The sequence below is a fragment of the Heliconius melpomene genome, chromosome 2 (assembly GCF_056956725.1).
Source record: "Heliconius melpomene rosina isolate 202511_hmr_F chromosome 2, ASM5695672v1, whole genome shotgun sequence".
Lineage (NCBI taxonomy): Eukaryota > Metazoa > Arthropoda > Insecta > Lepidoptera > Nymphalidae > Heliconius > Heliconius melpomene.
Genome location: NC_140390.1, coordinates 8,092,304 through 8,106,620, shown reverse-complemented (window position 1 = coordinate 8,106,620; position 14,317 = coordinate 8,092,304). Strand labels below are relative to the sequence as shown.

Here is a 14,317-nt window from a genome sequence, read left to right as displayed (position 1 = left end):
TATTTAACACAATTTTGTGATAGTTTTATGAATATAAGATTTTAAAGTAATTTGCGTTTTCTTTTTTTCCTCTCGAATACATATTTCTTTATAATGTGAATTAAATAGATACAAAATTTAGTAACCAAATTCCGATTTAGTACCATTACAAGTTTAATATTCTTAATTTGGTACTGTCACCTAACAAAATGGACAGTGAATGGAAAAGAAAAGATTTTTAAACCACACATTTTTATATGGAAAGTAAAAAATTTACATCATTTTTTAGACTAATAGGATCTATTAATATATAAAAATAATTACGAATAATTTTAGTTACTATTACTGCGTATATTTTATTTATAAAGAAAGCAATATCTGGTTTAAAAAGAAAATATTTGATAGTACAAGTATCCGATCACAATTATCTATGAAACGTCATGTGTTTCGCTTAACTTTGTGATTATTTATTGTGAAGCAGATTATAGTCGTAAAAATTAAAATTTTACAATAATTTTTCATGTTTACAATGATTACATTAAATCATACGTGAATTTTATGCTTGGTGCTGTGGAAAGTGTAGGTTACAGCGAACTGCAGGGTAATGGAAAGACCAAACAATAACTTTGGCGACATGAGTCGGAGAGCCGGGGAGATTTTTAGACGCATAAACAGACTTACAGATGGACCACTTACAAGAAAAAAACTAGTTTTATTAGTTCTAGTGGTAGTATTCCTTTTACTTTACATTGGACCGACGCTTATGGATATATTTTATAACAGAGAGGGTTCCCTAATGAGTAACCAAAATGTTTGTCACCGGAACTTTTTGAACCCTTTCCAAGATCGTCTTAACGAATATGACGCTTATTTGAGGCTGGAATCATCTGCCACGCTTTCATCGCTTAGTCACAATTACGTGCCTTATGTAGGTAATGGATTGCTAGGACTTGCGTTAGAACACGATTCACATTTGAATATTAAACATGGGAGAACTCTATCATTACCAGTGTATTATCACCCTTTATACATAATAGATGACTTAGATATGAAAGAATCTACGTTAGTAGACTACAAGAGTGGTATTGTACATAGATTTCAATGTAGTGGAACAGGCTTGCATGTCTCATACCAATATTACGCACATAGAACTATTCCATCGCTATTTGTACAAGAAATTTTAATTAATAATCCTTTAAATGCACCTAAAACTTTACACATGACAATACCAAGACTATCTGATTGGCCTACATCTGTAAAACAGACTATAAAACTGCATCAAGGAGTTGATGCAAAGGAATATGAGGTTGTAACTGGTATGATAGCTTTACTTGAGAGTGAAAACGTCATAGCCGTTTCAGTTGTCTGTAGAAAACTGAGCAATGTTATACAAATTGAAGCAAGAGATGGCTTAGACCTTTTGATTCTAACAACAGTACAATACAGCAAACCCATTAAGAAAGCAGATTATGCAAGTCAAAAGGACATAGTAGAAAAGAAAGCTATAGATCAAATGGAAAAAGCTATAGCATTAACAGGAGATAGAGTTGCAGTAAGAAAATTAAGAGAGAACCATGCTAGAGTATGGCAAGGTCTGTGGTACACCGGTTTTTATATATCTGATTCAAAAGCTGATGGTGTTATTAATGGAGATAGAATTAATGCTACTATTTATGCTATCCTCTCACAAGTTAGAAGTTATGAACATGAAGAGCACATCAAACTAACAACTAAATCTGAGATCCTCAGAACCCTAACATATTCAGAGGGCTGCTATGAAGGCTATTCAACTTTAGATGCTTTCAATTTATGGAAACCACTAAACAGTCTTTCTAATTTGAATAATGTGGCAAGTATTTGGCTTTTGACCTTAGAAAAACAGGGTTGCCACAATCTTTTAAAAGCTGGTGCCAGTGGTGTCAACCAAGCAATGATACTTAGTTTTGGAAGCCTAAGATTCAGTAATCAACACCTGGAATATAATATACACCCATCAAAGCTACATAGAGACTTTTTATTTCGCCGAGTTAACTATGGGAACATGACTCACGTCAATATAAGTGTTATATTGCAGGAAGATAATAAGGCAGCTATATTTGTGGCATTAGATCGCTCTGATAAAACATATTATGCTTGCGATGCCGGCTGCTTAGACTCACCTGTTCAACTTGGACCATATAGAAAATACTTCCCAGTGAAACTTACGGAGCCTTTAACCGCTATCTTATATATAACAGCCGATAAGCAGCATATGGAGGATTTGAGACATGCAATCCATGTACATGAAGTTATAGAAGCCCCGGCTCACGAGCACCATGTCATCGCCTTACACCGACATGGCCACAGCCTTGGAGGCCTAAACCCCTTATTCTGGGTTTCCATTATAGTTCTAATAGTCATGTTCCATTTATTCTTATGTAGGATTATTATGAATGAATTTTGTGATAGCGGCACAAGTATTAGTTACAAAAGATTATACAATAAAGCTTAATTGTTATTTTTATGCTTCAATATTTACCAATTGACGTTATTATAGCAGACAAGTTATTGGAACTATAGGTGGCTTATTCTACACTGCCATGTATAGAATAGTGATATAATTGGTGAATAGAGTTATGAAATTATTGATTTGTAACTAAGATTAATAATTTCAAGATATATAATGCATAATTTAAATAAAACTGAATATGCTTAGTAAATTGTTTACTATTAGAACATTACTCACTTTGGAGTATTTGTAATGTTTACTGTATATGGTTGGCTTAGAATGTCAACCTGCTAAATCTATTTTTTTTGTTTTTATGTTCTCATTCGTTCTTATAGCTTCCGAAAGTGTAAAAAAACAATCAAGCTTTATTTTATAATTTATTAATTTTCAATAACCTTCTATTCTTTCTTAATAGGCTGTTATCAGGTTTGTGATTTAAGCCAACAATATTATGTTAACTAATAAGGCTGTTTTCAGATGGAGAGTTAAAAACCTTGTGTAATTGCTCCTCTAATAATCCACTTGCTATACTATATATAAATTTTACACATTTTTAGGTTTCAGTCATATGTCATATAATATGATTTATTTACATTCATTACAATTTTGTAGATAAAATAGCATTTTGTAAATATTGTTACAATTTTGATCTCTATTGAACCTTATAATCTATAATTGATTTGTTTAAACAACACTAGGATGTTTGAAGCCGTAGTGGCGCAGGGGCACAAGGGTTTTACTGTAACGACGGTTATAGTTTCAATCCCTACTAGAGCGAATTAATTATTATTTATTGATATCTCCATTTTTTGCTCTGGCACCGAGGCCAAAGCCCGGCGTTGAGTTCCACCACTCAACATGCAATGCCTCGAAAACTTTGGCGGAAAGTGGAGGACAGTGTGTCTTAACGCCCTCCCTGAGGTTCCCTCTACCTACTCTGCTATATGCGGGATTCATAGTGAAGCTGATTTTTGGATTGCGGCACAGTGGTATAGTGTCTGACTAAATATTATAGTCTCCGCTCGGGGGAATTAATTATTTTTATTTTCCTGCTCTGTTAACGCTATATCTTATATTCGTGTAAAAACGAAGAATGGAGTGTCTTGACATTCCTACTTTCTATCTTGAGAGACATGTAAAATTAAAAAAATATTTTATATATTATGTTTCTATAGATCTTTATTCATTTACAACCAGTCAAAGTAATGAGAGTGTGAAAGTTTTGTTCTTTTTTCCTTTAATATTCATATGATGCTTCTGAGTCGATAAAAGTAAAATATTATTATTATTAACTTAATCATTCATTTATTTATTAATAAAAGTTCTCTAAATTGTACATAAAAGTGTATTAATAATATTATAAACAATTAATTATTAATATTGTTATAAGATTGTGGTGTATATTTTTTAAATAATTAGCAGCAAATGTATGTTGATTGTATATGAAGTTTTAATAAATTTAAGAAATATGTGTTTTGTTTTATTATTAGTAATTATTAAACTTTTTTATAGATTCACCTGTATCCCGCACAATAGCAGGGTACTCAAAGGGAACCTGGGAATGTGGTGTCCCCATATTCCGCCGAGTCCTGGACGCATTGCGTGTTGAGGGCGGTACTCAATGGCTTTGCCTCGTTACCATAACGACGAAAATGAAAATATTACACTTCATTAACCTGAATGGGAATTGAACCCAAAACCGTGCCTCCCTGTGGCCTCAATTTCTTATACTATTTCATTACTAAATCTATTTTAAAAGCTTTTATTTATAATCAGAGTTTTAAGGCAAATCTTTATTTTAGTATACTTAATGGTTATAGATAATAATCTAGCACATATACAAAACACGACGTTATCGTATATCATTCTGAGAATATTTTAACGATACACACAATCACTCAGTTAAGTTAATGATAACAAATTGCCTAATATTTCGTTCCTTGCGTTTCCATCTTGCATTTGAAAGTTATTAAAAATGTGTTAAAATATATTTTAGTACGTATTTTTAGTGATTATAGTAATATTTAATATTTTCATATCCTCGCTCTGGTAACAGCAAGAGGCTAAACACGGCGTTCCACTACTCAAAACGCCTAACGCTACGGAAAGTTTCTAATTAGAAACTTAAATCCTAAGGAAATAGCTAAAAACAATCTAAGATGAGTATCTTTTGATTTAATTTTACAACTCTTTAGGCATATGATATTTAGAAGCTCTTTTTACTATTGCTTTAATAATAAGCTCTCAGGTTGCCTCTACCTCTCCTGCTATACACATACTTTTTAATATTAAGTCATATTTAAGTATAAATTAAATACTTAATTATACCTAGATTTTGAATGTATAAACAAGAGTAAAAAAATAAAAACTGAATAATTTTCTAAAAATATATTTACAAAATATTTATTTTCTTAACATCATTAAGGCACGTATACATAGTAACATTTAATACATCACAATTTGCACCCTCCAAAATAAAAGATATTATCAAATAAAAGATAAAAAAATTGCAATTTGCGAAAAATTTGGTATAGAGGATAAGTAAAAAGGGATTTTTTGGACATTTTTGAAAAAAATAATATACAAAAATTTTGAGTTACTTAGATTTGGTTTTTGGATCACTTTTTTTGTAAGGGTGCGTTTTGTAATAATATAAGACAGAGAGGCACGAGTTTTGCTCACAAAAAATATTGTACTATAAAAATATTATTATATCCATACTATTAAAGTAAAAATAATGAAAATCCATTTAAATAATCAAAAAAACATATATGCAATAACAAAAACTAAATTAAATAGTTTTACAATTGATTATATATTATTTAAGTCTAAATAAGAAAATTTTAACGTCATATGTTCTTGATGGCATTTCGAAAAATGTTCATTTATTTTACATAAATATATGCTCAGTTATTTCGTTTAATAATTAAATTTAAATAGATGAACTGATAATTATTTATTAGATAAAAAATAAACCAATGTTAACGTTATTTAAATAATATTAGATAATTAACACAAAAAGTATTAAGTTTATGAGAAGCAGTTATTTTATTACTATATTATGATACAAAATAAAGGTACTTGAAAGAATGTATGGTATATATTAAACTAAAGTGATTGAAATTTCATATTTTTCCTTAAATATTTATTTTTTGTGCGTGTCGTGTTCATACTCTAAAAGAGTCTTGATTGTATTTAAAATATTTAATTTCTCTTTTACCCGACCGCGGCGGACTCAAAAGGATTATTATGTTTTTAACGTGTATGTACCTCCGTTCCTTTGAACTCTTGTAATTGTTAAACAGATATTGATAAATGATACGTCATTGGATTTTCGTAATTAATTTAGTTCATGCAGTCGGGGTTTTTTTTCCAAGTAATTCAAGTATTTATCGTGTGTAATCTGTAATAAGTAATTCAATAAAAAAAAGATACGATAAGAGATACGATTACAAAAAATGTTTATATAGGCGGCTATTTAAAAAAGTATTTTATAATAACGTGTAAATACAAAAAAATATATATTATTTTATTTATTATGAATAAAATAATGGAGCCATACAGGATCCATTTAATGATACTTACGAGTAAGTATAAAGGAACAACATTCATTGTTATTTACCTAAATATTTGTTTATAATAAATATACGAAATCTAAAAGTTTTCATATTTTGGCTCTAAGCAATTTTGTTCTAAGCAAAATTATAAAAAAAAATCAATTAAAACTAAAGTACAAATGTGTAAAAAGATATAATAATTAATTCATATAATATTTATATTAGTAATATAATAAAATGAAGAGATCAATTTATTTCATAAGTGATTATTACAATTGAATTTAGCACAAAAAAAGTTCTTCTCTTTCAGCAAAATTCTCGAGAAATCGAGTGTTGAGTTTCGGAACTCAACGCCGCAGTTTATATTGTTAACTATGGTGAGGAAATAACAACAATTCATTCCGACAAATGAGAATCGAACCTACTTTTGTAGTCAGACACGTAGTAGTGCCGTTGCGTCACGACGACGTCAATAAAATATTAATAAACATAAAAAAAAATACTTTTACATTCATTTGTTAATTAATTCTTAAAAACTATTAATTATTTTTTAATTATTTATTTAATAATGAATATTAAAATTTTATCATTCTTTCCATTTCTCTCAATACTCACTATAATTATTCTCTCTCCCCCTTGAATATTTTAAGGCACATTTCGACATTCTACTATGACACCATTTTCAACTTATACTTAATATATAATTTAAAAGTAAAAAAAAGTAAGATTTTGAAACCTTTTAATGGTAATAAAATTCAAGCTTTCATTCCGTGATGTTACGTCAAGTTCCTGAAATTATGAAAATAGATTTTAGTTCATCTGACGAAATAAAAAAGAAAAAAACCAGTGGTAGATTACTATTCTCTCTATTATAAGAGCACTGGGTCCAGTGTATTAGGACCCAGTGCTCTTATAATAATGGTGGCTACCTGTGTTTAGCCAAAAAAATGAGTTTCAGTACATTAATTATTTTCAGTATCATGTCTTTTGAGAACCCAGTATTACACTTTGTTCTCATTAAGACACTTCCGCTTCCTACTTTACTTCCAACTCTGTAGGCATTGCTTAAAAAATATAACAATTTTTTTTGCAAATATAATGTTATACACAATTATATCGTGATAACATTTGTATACTCCATTAAAACTACGGAATAAAGCTAATATTTCTGAAATATTCAGCAATTTTACCACTCTACGCTATTAAGACCTTCCTAAGCCATCTTATAGTACATTAACGGACCCAAAATTCAAAATTTTTAATAGAAAGTTCTTGCAGGGGTAAAATATAGCAGGTCTTGCTTCAACTGTCTGAATGTACTATATGATATCATTTTTATCCTCTCCAACCCTCGCCTGAACTTCTCGGAGACAATCTTGGGTGGGATCTCATTTGTTCTCTCACTTACTCCCTTCCATACAAAATAAAAATAATACTTAATACTTACTCAAAATTCAAAGATCTTCGTAGAAAGCTACCCTTGTCCTGGTAGACCCTTGCTTCAACCGCCTCAAAGTACTGTATTTATCATCACCGCTTCTCGCCTGGGCTTCGTGAAGACGGTCGAGAGTTGCTCCTCCACCCCCGCCCCCGCCACTGCCCTGTCCACCCCCTCCCCCTTCAACCCTTAATACGGAGAATTCACACCGTAGTTCGTCGAGCTGCTGTTGAAGATGCTTGGACTTCGCTAAGTATTCCACTCTGGAATATAGTGGAGTAGTTAAAAATTTAAGTAAAAAAAAAGTCATTCTTTGAAGTAATGTATTGTTTTATTTTTATGTTGTGGGTGACTTAGGTATATACTTCTGAATCATGTCACCATCATTTGTGTGTATAAAAATAAACAAAGTCAAAAAAGTTAAAATTTACCTTCATATTTACTAGAAAGAAGAAAATAAAGTAACTCAACGCCACGCTACTAGAGGTACCCCTGTGTATGAAAATAATCTAAATGTAAACACCGACAAATGGGAATCAAACCGACAACCGTCACTATACAGCCCCCTTACACTAAGTAGTGAATCGAAATCCTAATTTCATATCCATCTTAAGTTTTGAAGAATTATCTAATAAGTTAAAATATAGAGAACATCTTTTATCATTTCTGTGGATTGCCTCTCTTCCCTACCAAAGCCACCATACATTAATTAATCAATCTATTAATAAATTAATAATAAAAAAAATCTTCTTAATAACTATCATAACAGTATAATCAACAATCATTAGTAAGTCAAAGTATCAAACGACTCACCTCTCCTTCTCTATCTCGGCGGAAAGGCGCTGCACGTGGTCGTCGTCCATCAGCTCGTAGGAGGTCATCTCGTCGTCGACGGTCCCGTTCAGGAGGACCTCACGCCGGCTCATGGGCTCCTGGTACCGAACACTGCTTTCGCTTATTAATCTGCATCTCATTCATTCACTCAATAAGTCACTAAATTCTGTCTCTATATCATCACAAAACGACTCAAAAATGACTCATCTCTTAGAGTACTAACATACCACTACTATTACCATATTTCATAATTGGTTAATTCTTCATTTTCTCCACATTTCACTACCCCATGATTTTCATAGCAACATTCAAAATTACTCTTCACTTACAGTGTCAAACACATATTATCTGTCACTATCGCTACTTACCGTTTATCGTAAACGGTAAATTCTTAATGTTTTGACATAGTTACTATCCCCTAATAGATCTTCCACTAAGATAATAGTTCTCTCACACACTACTTACCATTTGTTAAAAACGATAAATTCTCTACCTCCTTTAGTGTTCGTATTCTCTAATAAGCCTCTGACACTAAGAAAAGTAGTTTCCACACTCACAAACTACTTACCGCTTATTTCAAACGGTAAATTCTCCATCTTCTCCATTTAACTCCGCCCACTGCTATATAACTATCATTCGCATACACTACTTACCGCTTACATTAAACGGTAAATTTTACATCTTCTCCACATTATCACTCACCTTTCCTTCTCTATTTCTAGGGAGAGACGGTGTACGTGGGGGTCGTCGTCTGGCACCAGTTGGTAAGAGTTGAGTTCTTCACCGGAATTGCCATTTTGGAGAACTTCTCCACCCAATTCGGCTGGCAGAGAACAAGTTGACGGGAACATCGATGACGGTACTGTGGACGATGGCTGTAAAATGTATTAAATGAGTATTAAAAATATATATTTGTTTATTTTATTTCTTATTGGAATAAGAAAATTCTTCGTCATAATTTCTTCAACATATAAATCAGGTTAAACTAACTAAAACCGCGGCCATATGGACGTCCTACTAAGAAAGTTAATAGCAAGTTAAAGTTTCTCTTTCGCCTTCTACGCGTCCAAATCTGGTGGCGACGATTTTGCACCGCTTTCTGAAAATGGCATATAACACTAACCGGCGGAGGCAATGATCCCGTGGATGTCCTACTAAGGAAGTTCAAAAGTTTTTCCTTCGCCTGTTTCTCCGCAACCCTGGCGGATACGAGTTCCGCCTTCAGTCTCTCCGCCTCCGCCGCTCTCTTCTCTGACTCTTCTACTAGGCGGGCCGTTAGGAACTCCGCTTCGCGTGTTTTTCTTTCTAGATGCACCTGGAAGTTTATATATGGGATATAAATTTGGTATAATATAATAATAACAACAGTTGTAAAAATATTAAGGCCAATGTGGCATAGCTTATGATAGTAAACATTACGGTTACGGTTGATTCCGTCTGAGAGGAGTGATTTTTTTAATATATCCATATACAGTTTGGTAACAAGACCAAGCGCGGCATTAAGTTCCGCCACTCAACCTGCAATGTCTCGAAAATAAGGCGGTGCGTCGAGAATCGGGTGTCCTAGCACTAGATTCCTGTCGCATAGTGACATAAAAACAAAAAACAGAATAAAAATTATATATTTAACCCTTTAAATTATCGTCTCGTCTCTTACCTTCTCCTCCTCAGTCTTGATAGCGGACAGCCGCAGTCGCGCGTTCTCCCTTTCAGCGTCTGATGCCTTCTGTGCTAGGAGGGAAGCTTCTTCTTCCGCCACTCTACCTTTCTCTGCTAGAAGTTCTGCCGTTTCTTCTGAACGACGCTGAAAGACATAGAAATGGAAATAATGATAGTAAATTCATAGTTCAGGAGAATCAATGAATGTAAGAAGAAAAGTACAACTCAGATAATAAACAATAAAAAATATAATCAACAACAACATTTAATAAATTATTAAAGTCAGTTCATAAAACAAAAAAATAAATTTTAGAATTGATATTAAATTTCTTACTGATATTGATATAAATTTTTCAACAATTTTTTATCTGTATTTTAATACGTGAAACAGCAGTCGCCCTGGTATAACGTTTTCTTTTACAAAAACTAACAAGGGCATAGTGGGGGAAGGGGGGATCATATAGAATTATTTAAATTAAAACCTACCAAAGCTTCATTAGCCAGCCGTATTTCCTCCTGATACTGCAACAGGCGTTGCTCCATGGCGGCTCTCTCTCTCTCCGCCGCTTCACGCAATTGTTTTTCACGCGCTAACTTGTTGCGCTCAATTTGACGACGCTGTGGAATAGTAGAATTTTTCAGCTTTACGTTGTATTCCGCATATAGGAGGATAGTTAGGAAGAAATTAATATCACATTTAAACACTCTCTTCTACACTTTCCGCTCAAGTTTTTGTTGAGTACCGGAATACATTCAGAGTCTCACAGAGGGCAAATATTAAAGTAATTAATTCCCCTGAGGGAAATCGAACCCATCACAATTACATTTACTATGTCTGTACCACTTTGACACAACATCATAGCACAAATATAAATATGTACCTGCTTCTCCTCCTTGGCTTGAGCCTTCATCTGTTGTACCTCCATAGTGTCGGGTTTCCGCCTCCTCATGTATAAGTCATGATTGCCGATACACAGATCTAAAATCTTTTAAAATATATTTTTTTAAAATACTTTAACATATTATTTTAAAGAATTAACATCGTAGTAGAGCAGTGCCATGAGTTTGAGTTCGATTCTCATTCAAGCGGATTATTATTTATTTCGGCATCACTTTTTTCATAGCAGGGTAAACAGGAGGAACCTAGTGTTAACTGTTAAGACACTCCATTTTCCCTCTTTTAGTTTCTAAAATAAAATGAATAATTTCTAAAACTAAATATGTAACATAATATATCTATCTATATTTATAGATAGATAGATAAATATAAAGTTAATAAAAGTGTATGCAATAAGAATGATAAATTTACCAATTTATTCATTCCTTTGGGAGAGAAGAAAATAAAATTATTAACACTCTTGTCAACGAATTTGATAACAAATTTCTTATCATCGAAAGAAATATGTTTGATCTCGGACCAGGGGAAGGTTGTTTTCGGTGTTAACTTGTTATCTTTCTCGTATATGTTTAGGCCGAGTGCAGTTACTCCTAGGTAGAGGTCTGTTTCTTTTTTATTCTGTGAAAAGAGAAAAATGTATATAATAAAATATATCACGGTATATATTTTATTATCCAAATCTATTTTTCTAATAATTTAAGAATATTTAATTAAATATTTAATTACATTGCAAGTAACATAGTGTAACCAAATGCCGTCAGATGAGTAAAATTACCAATATAGAAATTTAAATTTACATTTACACATGTAGCTTTAAAAAACGTTAAATTCTATGGGATTTTGCTGAGTTTTAATCTGACAAAAGTGACAAAAACTAAGTAGGTACTTACATTAATAGCAAAATAATTAACGCCATACATGTCTAAGTCCTGTGCTATTTTAAGATATTCCATTTCAGCTTCATCTCTCGACATGCCTTTGTGATCTGCATACCTAGTTTAAAATCAGAAAGAAAGAGTTAGAAATTTAAAAAAAAACATTTAATGCAGCACTAGTTGCTGCATTAAATGTTTGGACACTAATTTATCCATTTTCAGTTCACTTTAAATATGGTTTAATATCCTAGTGCAGCAATTTTTGATCAGTTAGTTGGTTTACTGCATTTTATCTTAGAAACTACTGGCTTTATTTAAGAAAAAATTCCAGTGTGAATCAGTTCATTTATTGAAGACAACTCTAGAATCACTAATTAGAATGTGCACACAATTATTACTTATTTCCATTGAGCCACGCAAGCGAACTGGTATTGTAGATTTGTATTTAGTGCACATTTACATAGAAAATTAAACATAAGATCTATTTAATATTAATCAATTATTTGAATTTTAGTCACAATGTACCATACCATATCTTAATCCTCTCCTCCCACATTTCTGGTGTCATTTGGTACTGATCAATAACCCTTTGTGGTAACAAGTCCTCACTGGCCAGCATTCCTGGCTTGTATGCACTTTCATCGTAATCACCATACTGTAATGTTAAAATTATATAATAGTTATTTATTAGTAGAACAATTGTTAATATTTAAAAAATAATAATTTAAAAAAGGTACATTAACTCCTAATTCTTAAATGAGTTTGGTATGTGACTCAAGTTGTCATGCAGGGGACAAGTGTACAATTGTAAACGCGACTGTTTGTGGGTTCGATTCCCAGTCGAGAAAATTAATCATTTTCTTACGTGAATGGTGAAGTTTCATTTCCTCGCAAAGCGTAGCATTGAGTCCCACTGATAGTGTATATAATGTAACAGAAATAAATAAAACTAAATTGTTAAAATGTTTACATAAACTTCATGAATTGGTTTATAAATTTAAAACTGACACCTGAAATATTTTTTTAATAAACCTGTAAATAAATTCAAGAAAACACTTTTAAAGTAACATTATAAGCATTAATGTTTCTGGAAAACAAATCTAATCCTACTACCAACCACTCAACATATATTATTTTTATCTACCATACCTTAGCCTGAACAGCATAACTAGCCAACAACACAGAAGCTTCCGGAGGACAATATATATCCATGCTAAGTATAGCTTGTTTCACTTGTAGAAACAGTAGGTGTTGAGTAACTTCCTGTATAAGCTCTTCTGCTACATCCTCAGGGTACAACTTGCATAGCAACATGAATGGTGTTCCCGGCATTTGTGAGACACATTGGTCTTGAACTGAAAGTGAAAATATAACATTTAATTTTTTTTTTATTATTTAATAAATTTATTTAATAAATGATATGATATATTGTAGACAATGTCACTGATTGTCTAAGAGCTTAATTTGAAAAAATATATAAATCTACTACTACTACTACTATTTACAAAGTAAAAGTTATCTAAAACTTTGAATCACTAAGCAAAATTTACCTCTTTTATCCAACTTCAACCAACTTATAAAATGTTTGGTATCCTCGAACTGTAGTCCAAAGAACCATGTCTCCCTCAAACCTATGGTTCTGCATACTAAATCAAATAAATCTCTGCCTGTTGCTCTCCACTACAACAAAATACTGTTCAGATTAAAAGATTTTTTCTTAATTCATATTCATTACAGATTGTATAAATTATTACCTATTTTATTTTGATGCTATAATAAAAACAAATAATCTAAAGTAACTGCTGGGGTATGTGCTGTACATACAATTATTGAAATAAAACATCGAAACTTCTAGTTAATTTCGCTTATTTAATGCAAAATAAAATGGTTTAGTAATGTAAAACAAATGTTAACCGACCCCGGGGTCATCCGATGACTCACAACGGGTTCATTGTGTTAATTTATACTAACATACCCTTAATACGCTGTAAACAAACTACCGTCTACAAATATATGAAGATATTATATTTTACCTCAAGGTTAAATTCCAATTCCGCATCCAAAGTACACACTTTAACTGGGAAAGACTTGGCAGCCTTCTTCCTTCTGAAAGGCGGCATTATTTTATTTCATTTCTTTAACAAGGAACACTCACTTCCTGCTATAGGTTATTTTCTTGTTAATATAGTATAATTATCGTGCTAAAGTTTACGTAACGTACGCTCGATGGAGGTATGCGCGTAATTCCACATTGCGTACTATTTCCAGCGTTTGTTATTTACAAACAACAGGAACGTCAATGAAACAAGAATGCGAGGTGAATGAAGAGAAATTAATCAGAAAAACTAATGTCGTCGCTCCGTTTCACTGTTTCTTTCTAATTACAGGTTTTTATTGTTTTGTATGTATATGTGAGGTGAGTCTTTTATATATTGTTTAGTTTAAAAATAAATTTATATTGCTTTTATATTTTTTTAAACAATTATTGATATCTTAAGGAAAAAGCAACAATTATAAAAGAATTTATATATTGTACAACGTAACTTAAGGATTGACTATTTTTAATGACATTGATGGCCATTTGTTAGT

At 31.9% G+C, this 14,317-nt stretch overlaps 2 protein-coding genes across 3 annotated transcripts; one reads left to right on the top strand and one right to left on the bottom strand.

The window, feature by feature from the left end:
* The first annotated feature begins 393 nt into the window (after positions 1 to 393).
* Positions 394 to 3,936, top strand: LOC146540718 (uncharacterized protein KIAA2013 homolog). Its single transcript, XM_085206836.1, has one exon. The coding sequence runs from the start codon at positions 584 to 586 to the stop codon at positions 2,468 to 2,470; it is 1,887 nt and encodes a 628-aa protein (XP_085062962.1). The 5' UTR covers positions 394 to 583; the 3' UTR covers positions 2,471 to 3,936.
* A 904-nt stretch (positions 3,937 to 4,840) lies between these two features.
* Mer (ezrin/radixin/moesin family protein merlin) lies at positions 4,841 to 14,111 on the bottom strand. Of its 2 annotated transcripts, XM_085206814.1 has the most exons (14): positions 13,762 to 14,108; positions 13,279 to 13,408; positions 12,878 to 13,083; positions 12,259 to 12,383; positions 11,744 to 11,846; positions 11,265 to 11,471; positions 10,837 to 10,941; positions 10,442 to 10,573; positions 9,954 to 10,100; positions 9,420 to 9,611; positions 8,999 to 9,171; positions 8,276 to 8,407; positions 7,472 to 7,725; positions 4,841 to 6,813 (listed from the first exon to the last, which is right to left on the bottom strand). In XM_085206814.1, exons 1-13 carry the CDS (start codon positions 13,846 to 13,848, stop codon positions 7,479 to 7,481), a joined length of 1,986 nt encoding a protein of 661 aa, XP_085062940.1. In that variant the 5' UTR covers positions 13,849 to 14,108; the 3' UTR covers positions 4,841 to 6,813; positions 7,472 to 7,478. The 2 variants fall into 2 exon arrangements, with proteins under 2 accessions (XP_085062940.1, XP_085062949.1); XM_085206823.1 differs by lacking the exon at positions 8,276 to 8,407 and having other exon boundaries at positions 13,762 to 14,111.
* Positions 14,112 to 14,317: the final 206 nt, after the last annotated feature.

Bases quoted from the DNA above. Each gene is read 5' to 3' on its own strand.
- LOC146540718 (XM_085206836.1), top strand. From the start codon at position 584: ATGGAAAGACCAAACAATAACTTTGGCGACATGAGTCGGAGAGCCGGG.
- Mer (XM_085206814.1), bottom strand. From the start codon at position 13,848: ATGCCGCCTTTCAGAAGGAAGAAGGCTGCCAAGTCTTTCCCAGTTAAA. The intron at 11,472-11,743 runs GTAAGTACCTAC...CTCTTTTCACAG, and splicing joins TTAATTATTTTGCTATTAAT to AATAAAAAAGAAACAGACCT. The intron at 9,172-9,419 runs GTTAGTGTTATA...TACATTTTACAG, and splicing joins CGGGATCATTGCCTCCGCCG to CCATCGTCCACAGTACCGTC.